This window comes from Carassius carassius, chromosome 43 (genome assembly GCF_963082965.1).
Source record: "Carassius carassius chromosome 43, fCarCar2.1, whole genome shotgun sequence".
Taxonomy (NCBI): domain Eukaryota; kingdom Metazoa; phylum Chordata; class Actinopteri; order Cypriniformes; family Cyprinidae; genus Carassius; species Carassius carassius.
The window spans coordinates 5668301-5688218 of record NC_081797.1 but is presented as its reverse complement, the minus strand read 5'-3'; the positions used below and the strand labels follow the sequence as shown (position 1 = coordinate 5688218).

The 19918-nt window shown below is 35.1% G+C and overlaps 1 protein-coding gene across 2 annotated transcripts; it reads left to right on the top strand.

Moving 5' to 3' along the window:
* The first annotated feature begins 1182 nt into the window (after nt 1-1182).
* Nucleotides 1183-19814, top strand: LOC132125216 (calcium/calmodulin-dependent protein kinase type 1D-like). 2 transcript variants are annotated; one of them, XM_059536499.1, is made up of 11 exons: nt 1183-1719; nt 11658-11789; nt 12386-12460; nt 13790-13928; nt 14117-14246; nt 16091-16166; nt 16286-16398; nt 17007-17085; nt 18262-18349; nt 18440-18590; nt 18732-19814. In XM_059536499.1, exons 1-11 carry the CDS (start codon nt 1625-1627, stop codon nt 18824-18826), a joined length of 1173 nt encoding a protein of 390 aa, XP_059392482.1. In that variant the 5' UTR covers nt 1183-1624; the 3' UTR covers nt 18827-19814. The 2 variants fall into 2 exon arrangements, with proteins under 2 accessions (XP_059392482.1, XP_059392483.1); XM_059536500.1 differs by having other exon boundaries at nt 18703-19814.
* Nucleotides 19815-19918: the final 104 nt, after the last annotated feature.

The following is a 19918-nucleotide window of genomic DNA, read 5'->3' as shown; positions in this document are numbered from 1 at the left end:
GGCTCACGATCAAATCGTTGGTGCAGTAAATGTGTGCATGTGAATTAAGGGCTGCTTGGTATGTAGAATCAGTGGCAGACAACAAAAAAAGAATTGATTGTTACGTGCTTACGAAGTGAAAGTATTAATTGAAAAATAATACCTCTCAAAAATTTTACAGAGATCAAACTTTGTATGCAAAGTTGCCGTTTAATAACTAGTTTACGTTGCCATGAATGTTTGCCCATGATAAACCCATCCAATCCAATTTATAATGTTGAATTATATGAATTGTTCTCAGTAGTCACAGTGTTGCGTGGATGTAACTGAATTTGTATTTGAGTACTTATTCTGGAGATAAAAAATAAAATAAAAATGAAAAAATGTTGATAATTTACAATTTACATTCAGCATGCAAAGCAAACTATTAATAGTGAAACCTGTTTGTCTGTTGTTTAGTATATTCATTCTTAATCAATCAGTACAAATGAATTACAATTCATGTCTCTAGACATTCGTGAAAAAAGTATAACTTTGAAAAGTTCATTCATAAAAAGCAAAAGTATTACTGTGTTTTCGGTTTTGGAATATTAGGCTGGTAATATTAATTAAGATTGCTTTTATTTCATGCACCAGTCAATTAATGATATTTCGAGCTATTTTGCTTCCTTTAAGTCTTTCTTAGGAAAGAAGAAAATATCCCAAATACGGGGCTACATTTAAGTGTTAATTTGTCTTTAAAGCTTTTTCCTTGAGAATTTTTCAGCCCCGAAATGTCTACTTCAACTGATTTATATAACATTTTATTTATTATTTATTTATATTATAAACCTTAATATGTCAGCAAAATGAAACGATAGAATTTTTAACCTAGCTTTATTAATGCCCACACGTCTGTTGTACAAATGTATGCAAATTAGTGTATATTTTAATAGCTAATCCATCATTTGCATATTTAAGCACACCATTTCAGAGAACTCGTAGTATTCTAAACCAAAACAACTGCTGTCTTAATGAACGGTGGTAATTCAACTAGATAAGTATGGTGATGTCTTATTTGAAAAATGTTACCCTATTCACCAGTAGTGTCTTGTATTATTTTTGGCTGTGTTAGTGTGCGCTGTTTATTGAAACAGACCGCATCTTCCTCACTTACAGAGTTTGTATGGCTAATGATGAATGCAGTATTACTCTTGATGCATCAGGTGTAGCTACCGTTCCTGACGCAGTCTGCTCAGCCGTCTGCTGTCATCCCTCACACGCCTTCACCGGTTATTTACCGGGCAACAGTTGCATCATTTGTCAACCGGTGCGGTACAGCAGCCCTACTTCGCAATACCTCGAGAACACAGAATCACGCATTTGCGCGCGCGCTACACGTTCTGTCGGTTCAGCTCGAGCGCGGTGAGTCAGTGAGGCGGGACTGGATTAGTCTGTGCGCTGGTCAGTACTCGTTCTGTTAGCGGTACTGTAACCGGGCGGCATGAAACGGAATGCGGGCAACAATTAAAGCCGGTCACACAGTCACAGAGACCGACACTCGCGTTCGCGGCTCTATCCGTTTGTGTTCTGTGCTTCCTGTAAGGCTGGAAAGATTGCCGCGTTAAGAAGGTTATTCGGAGGCAGCGCTCACCCTGGAAGCACCATGGCCAGGGGAAGCGACGAATCTGTGAATGGATCGTGGAAAAAGCAAGTGGATGACATCAGGAACATATTTGAGTTTAAGGAAATCCTCGGGACGTGAGTATAAATGATGCTGTGACATTGTGATCTCCACATATCAGAGAGTCAATATTCCTACAGTTTGCGTTCTCAAAGTTTGACCTGTGAGAATATTCTAATGTTACAGACAGGTGAAATAATTAACGTTATCATCACATCAAACACATATTTTCTGCGTAATACATGGCTTAAAAAGTGAAAGCTTATTATTTTCTGGATCAGTGACTCGAGAAAATGTTGCGTTTTTGTGCCTCATGAATATAACGTTATGTGTAATGTCAGGACACTCATTTGCATATGTATATATAGCCTATGAAAATAAAAGCTGGTATAGACTGTTGTATTTAGACTCTACTTATAGGCATATATCATTTTTTCAGACGTTAATAGACAGGTAAAAAATAAATAAATAATATTAATAATTTGCATCCCCCAGGTTGTCTGTCAAACGTGTTACAATCATGAATAATGATATCTATATCCATAAATCGATCAATTAAAAATATAATGTGTGTGTGTGTATATATATATATATATATATATATATATATATATATATATATATATATAAACTCATGAAATCTTAATTTAAAAAAAAAGCATCTACTGTTCTTGCTGTTCTTTACATTTTGTAAGGTTTGTCAGTCAATAATTGCTGACAACTGGATTAGTTGTTTTTTTTTTGGCAAAAAAAAGGATTTTTTTTTTTAAACATCAGTATTAAATATATTTTCTAATAACACTTTACTTTCCATACATGCTTATACTATTCATTGAGATGTTATTAAACCGGTTAAAAAAAAAAGACTTGAATTTGTATCCCAAAGGTATCCCTCAACCCTGTTACCATCATAAATAATTATTAAAATGAAATGTATTTCAATACATTTTAAAATAAAACTATCATGTTATAATAATAATAATAAAAAAGCCTACTAGTGATTTAAAAATCCTACCTTTTTTTAAAATAATAAAACTATCTTACATTTTGTAGGGTTTGTCAGTCAACCCTATTACCATGGTTTGTACAGAAAGCAAATCAATTACTGACAGCTGGTTGTTTGTAACAATATCAGCTTCTTCTAATAAACACTTTTTGTTTCATGATCTTGAGCGCTAGACTAGTAATGGCCAATGGACTGTAAAACTGTCAACCCTGTGACTAAGGTGAAAGTGTATCCTAGCATTCCCTTATTTGTTCATATAAACTGCAGAGTTGCATATTAAACCAGACATATAATAAGGTGTTTAGGTGTGGGCAATGTGGTCTGTATCAATGCATAATATGTATGCATTTTAAATCCATACTTAACCTACTTGGCATAGCGGGTTTTAATGTGTAGGCCTTGTTCTGTCACTTTTAATATCCCACATCCCGCAACATGGCCTTATGTTGTTATGAACAACTGTTCCTCTTTTTGTTGTAGCAGCAATGAAATACAGGTTCACTGGGTTTTCCCTAGTAATACCTTGAAATAGACCAAGAGATGTCTATTTATATGGTGTACAGGGACCATAAACAGAACAGGTATTTTTTTTATGTCCCTTAGAGAGTGAAAACATTTTTCATCTTTCATCATTTGTGTGATTTTTATTTACATTTACATTTACATTTAATCATTTAGCAGACGCTTTTATCCAAAGCGACTTACAAATGAGAACAATAGAAGCAGTCAGGTCAACAAGAGAACAACTACAGTATACAAGTGCCATGACAAGTCTCAATTAGTCTAGTATAGAACACATAGCCAGGTGTTTTTTTTTTATATATATAAATGAAAAGACAAGAAAAGGAAAAGTGTTAGTTGGTTAAGTGCAGGCGAAAAAGATGAGTCTTTAGATGTTTCTTGAAAATGAGTAAAGGCTCAGCTGTACGAACTGATTTATATTTATTCTTTTTTTTACTTGTCTTGTAAACTGTGGTAGTCCCTTAGCTGACACATTCAGCACCGTTGTAAAATGAACTATGTTAATTTTCTAAATAGTTAATCAGGAATTGATTGCATTGCATCTGTGCTATATCATAGTCTTCTACCATTCTTGTACTTAATTAAAATAAATTTAGTTATTTAGGGTTTTTTTATTTAGTTTTTAATTTTTTTTTATTTAATATTTGTTTAAATTTATTGTCTTTTTTAAAGATTATATGTTTATAAGGCACAGGATTATGATACCTCAAAATATTTTATTTTATTACTTTTTTGTTGTTGTTGTTTTGTTTTGTTTTATATTTAATTTAAGTTTTCTATCTAGTACCTTTTCCAAACATCTAAAGATACTATGTGTTTAAGATGGTCAGGCATAAATCATACCTCAAATATCTTTTATTATTTTATTAATTTAATATATTTCTATATAAGGCAGATTAGCTCAAATATTGTTTTTTAAAATTTATTTTTATTTAATTTCATTAAAAAAAATATTTAGTTCATTTTCCAAACATCTTAAGATAATGTGTGTAGTCAGATGAGGATGCTTGGGTCACAAAAAGACATTCTAACACGATGGAGTTTTGTATTACGTAACATTTTTTACAATAGCACACCACATGTGCTGACTATTTGACTTATTTGACTGCAGAAGAGGGGAAAGGATGTACAGTTTTCAGATTTTCTGTTTCTCAAGTCTCGCTCTTTGCATGTCCAGATTATAATAGTTTTTTTATTGTGTTGTGTACAATATGCCATTTTCCCCCATTATTCCAGTCATTTGAGTTCTTCTAATTTCAAAGGTGATGGTGATTATGTTGCAATGGCCATACATAATCACCAACAGCATGAATTACACCCCAAGTTTTCAAATCTGCTCCCGGAGAAGACCCACTTCCTGCAGAGTTTATCTTAAAGTGTAACTAAACCCCTGGTCAGAGCCTGACTCCACCCACTGACAATATTTGAAAAATGCTGAAAAGTGGGCAGATCACAGCGGAGATAGAGGGGACGAACCGAGGGCGGGGCTGAGCGAGTGCGGCGTGATCCAGAGATTCGCAGTGACGGATTGATTGACAGCTGCTGTCAGAGACGCTAAAATGGAGAGTGACTGTAGTGACGCAAGTTGCTTTGCAACAGAGCGATCATTTGAAGTAGAGGATTTTTCTCCCCCACTTTCACCTGAAGTAGAGGGTGTCGAGGTGTCTGTTCATATCAATTCGAGCCGCTGGCTCAAACTGCGGTCTTAACTCCCGCCCCGCGTCGCTTTTCAGCGCGAGCTGTGTGGAGAAGCCCATTTCCACCTCCATTGCGTTGAAGCAATCCCGTGTAAAATGCAGTTTGCACACTCGAGCTCTAGGCGGGAACTTGCGGTCTTCCAGGCCAAATGCATGCAACCACTGGCGCTTAATTTTAAAGTCTGCTGGTAAACTATGCAGTCCAGCAGTGCTGTAGCAAACAGCAACACACCTCCGTACCATCCTGACCACTGTACTAAATACAGATAAATCTACGCTAACTTGAAGATCTAAATAACCATATAATTGCTATGCTAAATAGATGCTATATTAGTCTATCCTGGTCATTACCAATACTCGCAATTCCAGCTCCTGACTCACTACAGTGATTTTGATGGTTTTATACTGCCAAGGGCGTGGTAGCTCGTACCAAGGGGCGTGGTGAGCTGGAAACTGCTTACGTCACCTGCCACCGCTTACGTCACTTGCCACCGCAACATCCAATAGGAAAAATCAACTGCAGTAGCCACCGTTCAACCTGAAGAGGGCAGCACTCACACGTTTTTACACCATATATTGTAAAATTAAAACACTTTATACTGAAATGTCAAAAAAGTTACTCGAATCAATGAACAGCACTAATAAAGCCCCATTCTTATAGATCATTAACTAAAAAAAGTTGGTTTAGGGTTTAGTTACTCTTTAACAAGCTAATTGAGGTCTTCAGGACTATACTTGAAAATCTGTAGCAGGAGTGTTGGAGCTAAAACTAACTGTGCAGTAGGTCCTACGTTTGACTTACAGTCGTGGCCAAATGTTTTGAGAATTACATAAATATTGGAAATTGGAAAAGTTGCTGCTTAAGTTTTTATAATAGCAATTTGCATATACTCCAGAATGTTATGAAGAGTGATCAGATGAATTGCATAGTCCTTCTTTGCCATGAAAATTAACTTATTCCCAAAAAAACCTTTCCACTGCATTTCATTGCTGTCATTAAAGGACCTGCTGAGATCATTTCAGTAATCGTCTTGTTAACTCAGGTGAGAATGTTGACGAGCACAAGGCTGGAGATCATTATGTCAGGCTGATTGGGTTAGAATGGCAGACTTGACATGTTAAAACGAGGGTGATGCTTGAAATCATTGTTCTTCCATTGTTAACCATGGTGACCTGCAAAGAAACGCGTGCAGCCATCATTGCGTTGCATAAAAATGGCTTCACAGGCAAGGATATTGTGGCTACTAAGATTGCACCTAAATCAACAATTTATAGGATCATCAAGAACTTCAAGGAAAGAGGTTCAATTCTTGTAAAGAAGGCTTCAGGGCGTCCAAGAAAGTCTAGCAAGCGCCAGGATCGTCTCCTAAAGAGGATTCAGCTGCGGGATCGGAGTGCCACCAGTGCAGAGCTTGCTCAAGAATGGCAGTAGCCAGGTGTGAGCACATCTGCACGCACAGTGAGGCCAAGACTTTTGGAAGATGGCCTGGTGTCAAGAAGGGCAGCAAAGAAGCCACTTCTCTCCAAAAAAACATCAGGGACAGATTGATCTTCTGCAGAAAGTATAGTGAATGGACTGCTGAGGACTGGGGCAAAGTCAGATTCTCCGATGAAGCCCCTTTCCGATTGTTTGGGGCATTTGGAAAAAGGCTTGTCCGGAGAAGAAAAGGTGTGCGCTACCATCAGTCCTGTGTCATGCCAACAGTAAAGCATCCTGACACCATTCATGTGTGGGGTTGCTTCTCATCCAAGGGAGTGGGCTCACTCACAATTCTGCCCAAAAACACAGCCATGAATAAAGATTGGTACCAAAACACCCTCCAACAGCAACTTCTTCCAACAATCCAACAACAGTTTGGTGAAGAACAATGCCTTTTCCAGCACGATGGAGCACCGTGCCATGAGGCAAAAGTGATAACTAAGTGGCTCGGGGACCAGAATGTTGAAATTTTGGGTCCATGGCCTGGAAACTCCCCAGATCTTAATCCCATTGAGAACTTGTGGTCAATCCTCAAGAGGCGGGTGGACAAACAAAAACCCACTAATTCTGACAAACTCCAAGAAGTGATTATGAAAGAATGGGTTGCTATCAGTCAGGATTTGGCCCAGAAGTTGATTGAGAGCATGCCCAGTCGAATTGCAGAGGTCCTGAAAAAGAAGGGCCAACACTGCAAATACTGACTCTTTGCATAAATGTCATGTTATTGTCGACAAAAGCCTTTGAAACGTATGAAGTGCTTGTAATTATATTTCAGTACATCACAGAAACAACTGAAACAAAGATCTAAAAGCAGTTTAAACCTTTGGCCACGACTGTAATTCACGACTATCAAAAAAGTAGGTTCTAAATAGTATGAATATGGGTAGTATACATGAAATCCTCTCCCGTGGCATCATGGGATAGTAAAGTGTCTGTCCTGTCTGCACACTTCAGAAAGTAAGTTGTTCGGGGACTTACTGTTTTTTGAATACTATGAATTCTGACATACTATAATTTTGGTATAACGCTTTTGTTGTTGTTTTATTTATTTTATTTTGCATGCTATGTAGTAGGGAAGTATTTGATTTCGGCAAATCAGAATATCAGAGTGATTTCTGAAGGATAATTTAACACTGAAGTCTGTAGTGATGCTGAAAATTCAGCTTTGCATCACTGGAATAAATTACATTTAAAAATATTTTCAAATAGAAAACAGTTATTTAAAATTGTAATAAAATTTCAAAATTTACTGTATTTAGATTAAATAAATGCAGCCTCGGTGAGCATAAGATACTTATTTCACAACTTAAAAGATCTTAGACTCCACATTTTTGAATGGTAGTTTATACATTTAATATAGTCTAATATAAAAATTGAATTCCATTTGGTAATAGATGTTAAAAGCTGTTGTAATGATGTGTGCTACATTTGACCAAGAACAAGCATCAATCTAGAACATGTTTTACTTGGATTATCTCTCTAGGATTTCCCATCCTGAAGATGACATAACAGATTCTCTAATACACCTTACACAAGATTTTCCAGACGCAGCTTTCAGACGCACTAAACTGAAAACAGCTCTCAGACATGTTTGTTAAAAAATACATTCTTAGAAATCATAGAATTCAGAAAGAAGATTTAGTATTTCTATAATAATAATGTAACAAGTTCCTAAAGCACCTGTAATCTTTTAACAATTAGATTACTTTGGCAGAAAAGTTGTTTATTCTTCGTATTATTATTCATATTAAATTAAATTATACCTAGTTATTATTTATATGTGCCTTTTATCATATCAGCTATGCTTTACAGTAAGATAAAGATGTTTAGACACTCTAAAACACTATTAAATTATATATTCTGTAATGGGATGGAATCTGCATGAAAGCATGTTTTGGATTTGGACTGTTGTTTTGGTTGTATGACTTTGGTCGCATTTTATTTCTTGTCAGAAATAGCTCAGACTTTCCTACACACAGTAAGTCAACAAAAACCTAAACAAAATCTCCACCCATCCACACAGTCTCTATTGTTCAAACTCCATTTGTAGCGCTTTAGGCATTTCTAAATGAGAAAATACCATCAGTGTAGTGTTAATCTGTCAATTTTAGATTAATCCCGTCTTAATCCTGTTACGTTTCAAGTGGAGGTGCCAGTTTTCCTGAATTCACCTCAGGTCGTGGTCGCGCAAGTTCAGCATGACAAAAAGCTCCTTTTTGGATTGAATTATTCCTCTAAAAAAATATTTGTAGCTGCTCTGTTCTGAATTGACGTTCCCTTACATCCCATAATATGTGATTACACCCACATCCCAAATGCTTATATATAGAGTTATAAAATTGACATTTTCTTGAGAAATTCAGCATTAGCATTGAGGTCATGGACCACAGAGTCATGATATATAAAGACTAGTTCCTCGTTGAGCGTAATAGGCAAACATATGCATGCTTTCCAGAGAAGAGCTTTGTTGCAAAATATACTTTACTGTCAGGTGCATGTCAAGGAACACAAAGCTGATAAAGGGCAGTGGATGTGGGTAAACGGTCATGCTTTCATAGCCTTTACCTCAAGGTGTGACACACCTTCTGAGTTTACACTTCCTGTGGCTTTGATGATTTCCTCTGCTGTTGGTTTACTGACATCAGGCTGATGGCAAAAATGGAAATAACTAATCTATTTCACTGTACTATATATAAGTTAGAAAGATATTTATGTTTTTTATTTTATTTTATTAGGGCCCTTTTGGAATTGCATTGTTTTTTAGTTTGTTGTTGTTGTTGTTGTTGTTTTATGCTTGTTTAACTGAATCACCCAAATTATAGGTTTTGAGTTTTTTTTTGTTTTCTTTTCCAGGTTTTTGTTTGGTTTTGGTTTGGTTTTTCATGCAGCTGGTTGACTTGAGGTGTGCTATTGCTTTCTAAACAATCAAATTTTTTATGTTCTGACTTGGCCCTATCAGAACCATTCTTTATTTGATGTTATTATTATTTTATTTGCTGTGAATTACAGGGTTTGTTTTGTTATTTTTTTGTATTTTGGTTTTTGTTTTATGTAGTTGTGTTTTTTGTTTATTTTTTGGTGTTGTTTGTTGACTTGTGTGCCATTACTGTCTATACAATTAAAAGGTTAGTTCACCCCAAAATAATAATTCTGTCATTAATTCCTCCCCCCTCGTGTCGATCCAAACCCCTAAGATCTTCGTTCATCATCGGAACACAAATTAAGATATTTTTGATTAAACTGACCCTCCATAGACAGCAACGCAACTGTAATGTTTCCAGGTTCAGAAATGCAGTAAGGATGTGAAAGTGACATAAAATTCAGCCAAGTATGGTGACCCATACTCCGAATTAGAGCTCTGTATTTAACCCATCCAAAGTGCACACACACAGCAGTGAACACACACCCAGAGCAGTGGGCAGCCATTTATGCTGCGGTGCCCGGGGAGCAGTTGAGGGTTCAATGCCTTGCTCAAGGGCACCTCAGTCATGGTATTTCCGTCCCGAGACTCAAACCCACAACCTTAGGGTTAGTAGTCAAACTTTTTGTAACCACTGGGCCACGACTTCCCCGTTTGCTTAAAATTCTGTGAAGCTATTAGAATTTTGTTTTTTTGCACAAAGAAAACAAAAATGATGACTTTATTCAACAATTCTTCTACCCCGAGTCACTGTCTTCCACCATTCAGCATTATCACTGCTTTACCCTAAGCGTAATCAAAAATGCTGATTACGCCGATTATGTCCATGCACGCTCTTTCCCTTCCAAACGTAAACAATGCATTGATTACATTCTTGGGTAATCTTGTTGATAAGGTGTGCTGTTACTTTTTAAACAATCATATTTACTATGTTCTGACTTGGCCCAATAAACAGTCACCTAGCAACCACCCATAACTTTCTAGCAACCACATAGCAATGCAAACCACTCTAAACATCTTAACAACCACCTAGCAACTACCTGGCAACCATCCATAACACTCCAGCACCTTTTTTTGCACCGGAAAACACCGCTCACGTTGACCTGTGAAAGGTGCCTGAATTACATATTTGTTAAATCTGATGTTTAATGCACTCTACCCAACCACACGCTGTTGTTTTTCTCCTAGTTTAATCCTTTGCTGAGATGAACGCTGCACCCACTGCAATCTCACACACTTATATGAACACATAGCTTACAAAGTACTCAACCTGCTGGGCGCTCTGCCAATGAGTCACCACATTTCTAGCCTCCTGAAGGGCTTACGTTTCAATCGCAAATGAGAGTTGAATTTTACAGTTTAAGAAACCGATGACAAATGCTTAATTTTGGCAAAGCACCAAGCTCTATATTTGTTAGACGGTTCAGGAAACCTTTTGACTGAAATATGGCCTTTGGTTGCAAGCTTTCAGGATTGTGGCGAGTGCTCGTGTTAGTGTTTGTAAATGACTGTGCGTGTGCCGAGGGATTAGAGCGGATTTTCAGTGACCAGTAAAGGCTTAGCTGCAAGCCATGGTGGTCAACTGATTACACATAGTGCATATGATACAACATTTACAGAATCACAGCAGACATGACTGTCTGCTTACAACTTTAAACAAATATTTGTATGGACAGAAGTACAGACATTTGAAGTGGGTCCTTAGTAATTGAAATGCTCATAAATTGGTTAAATCAAATGATTGTGCAGTATTTTTTATTTTATTTTTATGTTACTGTCCGTCTGGCTGTCTACTGTTTTTTATTTTATTTAGTTGTATGCTTCTGCCCCTTTTTAGGGTGTCTGAAGCACTGTTATTTTATTTTTTGTCTTGTCTTGTCTTGTTTTGTGTTTTGTTTTTATTTGTTTGAATTTAGTTCCGTCCCTTTGTAGGCTGTCTAACAACTGTTTTTTGTTTGTTTGTTTGTTTTGTTTTATGCTTCTGCCTCTTTGTAGTCTTTTTAAAACATTTTATATTTGTTTACTTTTATTTTCCCTTTGTAGGCTGTCTAAATCACTAGTTTATTTATTTATGTATGTACTTATTTATTTACAATGCTTATTTTATTTTATTTTATTCTAGGCAGTCTTGTTTTATTGTATGTTTAATTCTATTATTATTTTATGTTTTATTTTATTTTGTTATATTTTATTCTCTAACTTAAGCTAATTTATTCATAATAATTTCTTTTGTATTTTTTTATTATATTATCAAATTTACATTGTTGTTACACCTTACTCTATGCTGCTTACCTTGCAAGCACCTTATTTTTTCTCTGTCCTTTTTCTGTATTCCAAAAAATCTCCAAACACTATTTTACACTTATCCTTTCTTTCATGCTTTTTTCCAGTGGGGCATTTTCTGAGGTGGTCCTGGCCCAAGAGAAGGCCACAGGAGAGATGTATGCTGTGAAATGCATTCCAAAAAAAGCACTAAGAGGAAAAGAGAGCGGAATAGAAAACGAGATTGCAGTGCTGAGGAAGTAAGTATTCTAAAAGCTCCCAGAAAAGGCTTAAACTAACAAACCCAACGCCTATTACATGCTTTACACAAGTTCCTCAGCTACAGACAGAAACACTAAAGTTCAAAGGAAGCTGTTAGTGGGAGTTTGAGCTTTTCTCCACAGAGCAAGAGAGATGACTCAGACTTTATGACACACCCCTTACAGCCTCCTACCTTTACTGACTCCTACCTGTCCCTGTCAAAAGCGTCGGAAGCATTTTTAAGGTTGTACAAATGATTCATGTGGCCTCCGCCGCAGACCTCTCTATTCACTGCACGTTGAGGCCGAGCGAAGGTCCGCGGTTGTCATGGTAAAACTTTAGTGAGTAAAAACGCTGCAGCTTGCAGCTGGACTGGAGACGCAGTGATCAGAAAGATAGAATCTTTGTGTAGCGAGTTACATTTGGGAATTTATTTTGTTTTCATCATCTGTATGAATAAAATAGCTCAACGTACCAGCCCAAGAACGTATGCTGTTGTGTATGGGAATGAACTTCTGCCATCCATAACAAAGCCTTCATAATCCACTCATGTGCGGCTCTGTAATTGATCAAATATTTCATCTGTTCTTTTCAGGGTCAAGCATGAGAACATTGTGGCACTGGAAGACATTTACGAGAGCCCCTCTCATTTGTATCTTATTATGCAACTGTGAGTAGAATCTGTCGCTACTTCAATTAATGCTTTAAGTTTGCAGAGTCTTTGAAAGGGAGCCAAACGATGTGAAGCAGGTTTGCTAGATGGAAAGCTTGAAACACTTAAGAAGTAATCTGTTCTTGTTGTGTGACTGTTGAGATCCTTTTAATTGCAGTCCAGGATATACTTCTTCCTGTCATTTCAATTCACATTCCCATTCAACGTCCTGTGGGGCGTCCAAATCATGACTTGAAAGGAAGCCAATTCTTATTTTTGATCATTTTGTTGATCTGAACAACTGATGATTTCCCCAGTCTCCATCGATAATCTATAGGATGACATGAGAAACATTAGAATTTTTTGTTTTTGAACCCAGATTTAAATATAGGGTTTGTTTTATTTTATTATTTGCTGCTTGTTGAATTGAATCATCTGAATTGGGTTTTATTTTTTGTTTATTGCTGTGTTTTTCTGAGAGTTTTTTCCATTTGATTTGTTTAATTTTCTTCACATATCATATTTCTTCACATCACATATTAATGCATATATTTTAACAATTTGTTTTAATTTAATGTAATTGTATAATTTAATTAAATTTTATGGTTTGCTACTTGTTGAATTGAATCATCCTCAATCAATCAATCATTTTATTTAAAATTTTTTTTTTTTTGTGCTGTATTTTCTGGGTGTTTTTTTTACCTTTTGATTTGGTTTGTTTTGCTTTGCTTTTTGTTACATATTAATGCATGCAATTTTACCATTCTTTTTATTTTATTTTATTTTATCTTATTAATTTGTTTTATTTGCTGCTTGTTGAATTAAATTAATAATGTGTTTTGTTTTTGTTTTTATTTGCATTGTTGTTGTTCTTTTGGGGTTGGGTGGGTTTTTTTTGTTTTGGTTTGCTCTTTGGTGTTTTTATGTTTTGCTTTTGGTCTTGTTTTGTTTTTAATGCTGCTTATTGACTGAAGGTGTGCTATTACTTTTCTAAACAATCAAATTTGCTATATTCTGACTTGGCCCAATAAACAAAAACCTAACAACCACTGAGAAATCCCTAGCAACAACATATTTATCCACATATTTTAACCACTCTTTTATTTTATTTATTTTTTCATTTAATTTCATTGTTAGTTTTTTTATTATCATTTTAATGATTTTTATTTTATTTTACAAAGTGAATAAAAATGTTATAATGAAGTTGAAAACATATACTGTTCAAAAGTTTGATTGTCAGTATATTTTTTTATATATATACCTGCATGTCATTTTGACTTTCATAACTAACTATAATATGTTATTAATAAAATATTTGTTTAAAAACAGATTTCTTTTATTTTTTAGTGTGTCAGGTGGGGAGTTGTTTGATCGTATCGTAGAGAGGGGTTTCTACACAGAGCAGGATGCCAGCGCTTTAATCAAGCAGGTGGTGGATGCGGTTAACTACCTGCATTCACTGGGGATAGTCCACCGGGACCTGAAGGTGATGATTTCCCTTGACTGATTTCCTTCACACCAACACGAACCAATATACTTTCACTATACAGTATATAGGAAGCTGGAACAGCACTGCGATCACTCACTTCCACTTAAGTGGAAACAAGAAGTATGGTGTAAAACATCTCCCTGTGACTTTTTAACCTTACCACCTTCTCTCTCATCTCCTGACAGCCAGAGAATCTGCTCTATTATAACCCCCATGAAGAATCCAAGATTATGATAAGTGATTTTGGGCTGTCCAAGATGGAGGGCGCAGCCAATGACATCATGTCCACAGCCTGTGGGACGCCTGGATATGTGGGTAGGGCTGTCGATCCACTAAATATATATAAGGGTTATTCTGCACCCAATCTGACAAATTGTATTGGTAAAAAGAGTCTAATTGGTAAACGGTAAGTTTCTTTATATGGTGAAGAATGAACAGATTTATACTGTTACAGTACAATACTGTTAAAGGGACAATAAGTAACTTTTTAGGTATTTTATTATCTAAAATCAATATTTTTATTCATAAATATGCCCTCAATGGTGTACAAATACCTATTCCAATGTTTAAACTAATCCTCGTAAATGAAGAATTTATTATCTTTATATACATGGGACGGGTAGGTCGACGGAGGCTTCCATGTAGTTCCGCCATCTTGCAAAACTATAATAGCAGAGAGGGACAAAAAGTACTAAGCCAACGCGTTTTCGGTCAGAGCCAGAAACGCAGGTGCAGAGCAGTGAGAGGCGCTTGAAACTGCACCGGCAAGTTTAAAAGTCTGGATTGCATTCTTATTATGGACCATACATATGCCGCACCACAGGAGAAGAAAACATCGTCGCCAAAACAAAGTGCTATTAGAAGACATCCTGTCAAAGCTTTACATATCGCCTACCGTAGATGCAACGCGCATTTGAAAAAGCGAGGCGCTGGAGAGCAAAATTAGTTTGAATGCAAAATACAATTTCACCACTAGATGGGAGTAATTCCTACTTACAGTCCCTTTAAATATACAGTTTTTTAAAAAGTGAAAAAGAACAAGTCATCTTCTACTGTAACTGTACACTGAAAAAACCATAAACATAACATAATAATAACATAATAGTTCTCTGTGACAGCGCACATTTGATGGTTGTTCGCTGATTTTTCTGATCAGATATTTTCTTTACCACCTGTGTTTGTAAAGAATTTGTCATTATATTGTAAAGGTAAATATATATATATATATATATATATATATATATATATATATATATATATATATCTGTGAAATTTGCGGTACAAATAGCAGTTTGGTTAAAAAATGCATTTATTTGTAATTGTCATAACACTAACATACCAAATGACTATATATATATATATATATATATATATATATATATATATATATATATATATATATATATATATATATATACATATATATATATATATATATGTATATATATATATATAGTCATTTGGTATGTTAGTGTTATGACAATTACAAATAAATGCATTTTTTAACCAAACTGCTATTTGTACCGCAAATTTCACAGATTTTTACTTAAAGGAATAGTTCATGCAAATAAATTTGGTGTTTCAAATCCATATGTTTTTGTTTACATATTCAATTATTTGTTTGGTGAAACACACACACCAAAAAAAAAAAATATATATATATATATATATATATATATATATATATATATATATATATATATATATATGTGTGTGTGTGTGTATGTATATATATATATATATATATATATATTACAATTTCTGTGCAAATTGTATACTACGAAGTGATAATGTGCACTTGTCTGTCAAGTCCAAAAAAGCACAAGATACTGGTTAAGAAGCATATTTGTTTCCAAAATGGATTTAAAAAAAATAGCAATTTATTAAATCTCACAATTAAGTAATTTTTATTGCAATCGTTAGTGACCATCTTGCAGTTCTTGAACTTTTTCTTACAATTGCGAGTTTATATCTTGTAATTCTGACTTTTTTTCTTTTTTTTTTGAGAATTGTGAGATAATCTTTTTATTTTTATAACATGACAGAAAAAAAGCTTCATAGACATGAGCTGATCAAAATGATGATTCCGTTTGTTTTGGGGTCAATTATCCTTACACTTAAATAATTTCATTTGTTTTCTCTGTCTTTGATTACTTCAGCTCCTGAGGTATTAGCACAGAAACCTTACAGCAAAGCTGTGGACTGCTGGTCTATAGGAGTGATTGCCTACATCTTGTGAGTGTTTTTTAACCCCATATGAAACACACTTGGCTGCGTTCCAAACCATTTTTACAGTCATTATTTGGAAAAGAAGTTTAAAATCCTGACCACTTTTGAATCCTCGACCTCCTCAGGCTGTGTGGATACCCTCCGTTTTATGATGAGAATGACTCCAAACTGTTTGAGCAAATACTGAGGGCAGAATACGAGTTTGATTCCCCGTATTGGGACGATATTTCTGATTCAGGTGTGTATAGAATTGGAAATCACTTCGAAATGAATGATATATTAAACAGACCTCATTTACTCATGTCATTCCAGACCACAAAAGAAGATATTTTGGAGAATGTTGGTGACTCATTGGGTCCCATTGACATTGGAAGTCTATGGAACTATTTAGTTTCTGGATTTTCATTTTTTGGGGTGATTTATCCCTTTAATGACCCTTAAATGAGATCAACTTTTACACTTATTCATATCAGCTTCAGTATTGGAGAAAATGACACCCTTCTTCACCTCTTTTTGTCTCTTCTACCCACTTAAATGCCATCATTAAGTATGACTTGGCTTTCTTGTGTTTACTTGTCACTAATAGTCACAACTTTATTTTCCCACGAGCAACACCTAATAAGGGTTTTTTGAAAGTAATAGCCAAATATAAGTCAGCAGTTGAAAAGCATTATATGGCTCTAGGCCATTCGGCATGGTTTGAAAATAACAACTCGACACCCACACCACAAGCTGTTCACTGGTGTCTGGGGAAGAGTAGGAGGGTGTCATTTTTTCACAATTAGAACTGCGCCCTTGTGTAACTGATTCAGGTTTCTTTATTTTCCCATTTGTGTTGTTTCATAGCTAAAGACTTCATTAGGAACCTGATGCAGAAAGATCCAGAAAAGAGGTTCACTTGTGAAGAGGCTCTTCGGCATCCGTGGTGAGCGACCAGGAATAGAGACGCATTGCGTTTACATGCTTTCTCATGAAAAACAATGAGGTTATATTAGTTGCTGCCGGATTAAGGTTTGAGTTGCTGTCAATAACATTAAGCATAAAGTAAATAAGGACATTGAAATGACTGGGAAATAATGGTCCAATCATCCTAAATTATATAATATAATCCTATTATATTATATTATATTATATTATATTATATTATATTATATTATATTATATTATATTATATTATATTATATTATATTATATTATATTATATTATATTATATTATATTATATTATATTATATTATATTATATTATATTATTTTAAATCATATTTATTCATATGCATTACAATAATGAGAACTGGGAATGTCAAAATACAAAAAAGTGTCAGAAATGTAAACAAAGAAAAATTGAAGATAAAGGTCTAAAAAAGGCCTGTTTTGTATATGTTATGTAAGAATTTATACACAGTTCGAAAGTATTTTTAACGGAAGTTAATCGTTTTATTTAGACAAGGAGGCATTAAATTGATCAAAATGACAGTAAAGACTTTTATGTTACAAAGTGTTTCATGTTACAATGATCTTTTGAACTTTCAATTCATCACTGAATCCCGAAAAGGCACAAATCAGCATATTAGAATGATTTCTATATATATGATATATATATATATATATATATATATATATATATATATATATATATATATATATATATTAGATATATATTATTATATAAAGGATTACCTTACAAGAACTGTAATTATATTCATCTCATGAGCTTACTGAGCACAGGGTTACTAGTGTATTAAAACTAAACGGAATATTTTTTTTTTTTAAATATTACTTAAACATTGACTTTTATTTTTATTTCAGTATTTAATTTGAGCCAGTTGCCAGCATTTCTCATTTTAACTTAATGTACTAAAATAACTAAATCTAACAGTAAAATACGAATTAATAAAAATTAAACGTAATTAAAATAGCCAAAAAAAAATAATAAACAACAAAATGGGAAATGTAAAAATGACACTTATTTCAAATATAAATGGAAACTATAATAGTATATTAAAATAACACTGGAGCACAAGTTTTTACATGATACAGTTATACTCAAGACTCAAGATGATACAACAGAAAGTCCAACACCTGACTCTCTTCTGATTTCAGGATAGTTGGTGATACTGCGCTCTGTAAGAACATCCACGAATCAGTCAGCCGACAGATGAAGAAAAACTTTGCCAAAGCAAAATGGCGAGTAAGTGACCACTTCCTTTTTCCTCCATAAATACATTTTACATTGAACAGCATGAAAGGTGATTTAAACTTCTGTTTTCTTCTCTCACAGCAAGCGTTCAACGCTACCGCAGTGATCAGACACATGAGGCGTCTTCAGCTCGGCAGCAGTATGGATTCCTCTCAACGCAGGAAGCAGAATCCAACATCCATGCCAGGGAAGAGTCAGTCGGTCGATGTTTCCTCAGTCCACCGCAGCGATTGTAAGTTTTTCCCTTCGTTTTTCAAGAAACTCATGAGACTTTTGTTGGCCAGCTTGAGTTACTCATAAGCAGTGGTGTGCTGTGTGTTGTATTATGTCGTATTGTCGAACAGCCCTTGAGGAGGGTGTTATCTTTGTCTAGGTTCGTCCATGCAAGCGGCAAACTCTTCCTCGAAGACGCCTGAGCGGCACACGCGGCCATCCACGGTCACTACCATCATCACTGGCTCCAAATGACATCACTTCCTGTCAGACTCTTCCACTTTGTGGAAAGACGTGTTTTCTTCTATTTAACGGTAACTTCCATTGTCCACCGTCGCCCAATCAAATAAGTTTTCCTTTCTGGAAAGCCAGTGGAGTGCTATGAAACCAGACTGATTCCAAACTAGTGGCCGGTGTGAATTTCAGGGGGCTGTTTTATGTGGCTGTTGAATGGAGATTACAAACCTTGAGATGAAGAACATCTGCTCTGAGATTTAAAAGAAGATTAAAAAAAGGTGTAGATAAAACGATTTTCATTCAGTAAAGAGTTCTTGTAACATTTTGCTGCTTTATTTCAACCTGTTGCGGGTTTGAAGAACCAAACGATAAAAGATGCGAGATTCACAGAAGTTGGTGTAGTAAATACAGGCTTTAAACCAATAGCCACGTTTATTGTCATCCAAAACGTATAAACTTGAAATTCGCTCCTTAAATGCCTCTGGCATTTATTATTGAGAGAATGAAGGATGTGGATATTGTATGAACAGAGACATGTGTAGTTTAATGTTTTTATCAGCAATCAGTGATTTGTGTCAAATGTTTCTGAAGGTATAAAATGATGGTGGAAGAAGAGCTCTATTTTGTGTATGTTTGTAAGCTTTGCTTTTTTTAAAATGACGTTTGGTCACACTTTACATTGCAGTGATTATGTTGCATTGTAAATTCAGGTATTTATTGCGATTGCCACTTACTATTAATAGTACATTATTATTATCATCAAATATATGTAATATAGACACTGTAATGTAAACGTTTACCATAATTTTGTGCTTTCAATTGTGGCTAATGATGAGATTGATAAACGCTTGACCAATAACGTGTTTGTTTTATCAAAAGTACCAGCTTCAGTGACCAGTGATCTTGTGTTTCAGTGAAGCGAAAGCGACTAAAATTTCACACATCGGCCAGTCTTCGCATGCAATCATCACAGTTTTCCAGTTTATCTGAAGCTGTTTTGATATGATGTGTCCACTGATATACGACCGTGAGAGATTCAAACTGTTTCTGCTCTAAATCTTGCATGTCATCCTGGTCTTCGTACCAGCTCTCTGAATTTAGCAGCTGAGT

Bases quoted from the DNA above. Each gene is read 5' to 3' on its own strand.
- LOC132125216 (XM_059536499.1), top strand. From the start codon at position 1,625: ATGGCCAGGGGAAGCGACGAATCTGTGAATGGATCGTGGAAAAAGCAA. The intron at 14,247-16,090 runs GTAGGGCTGTCG...TGATTACTTCAG, and splicing joins TGGGACGCCTGGATATGTGG to CTCCTGAGGTATTAGCACAG. The intron at 18,350-18,439 runs GTAAGTGACCAC...CTTCTCTCACAG, and splicing joins TTGCCAAAGCAAAATGGCGA to CAAGCGTTCAACGCTACCGC.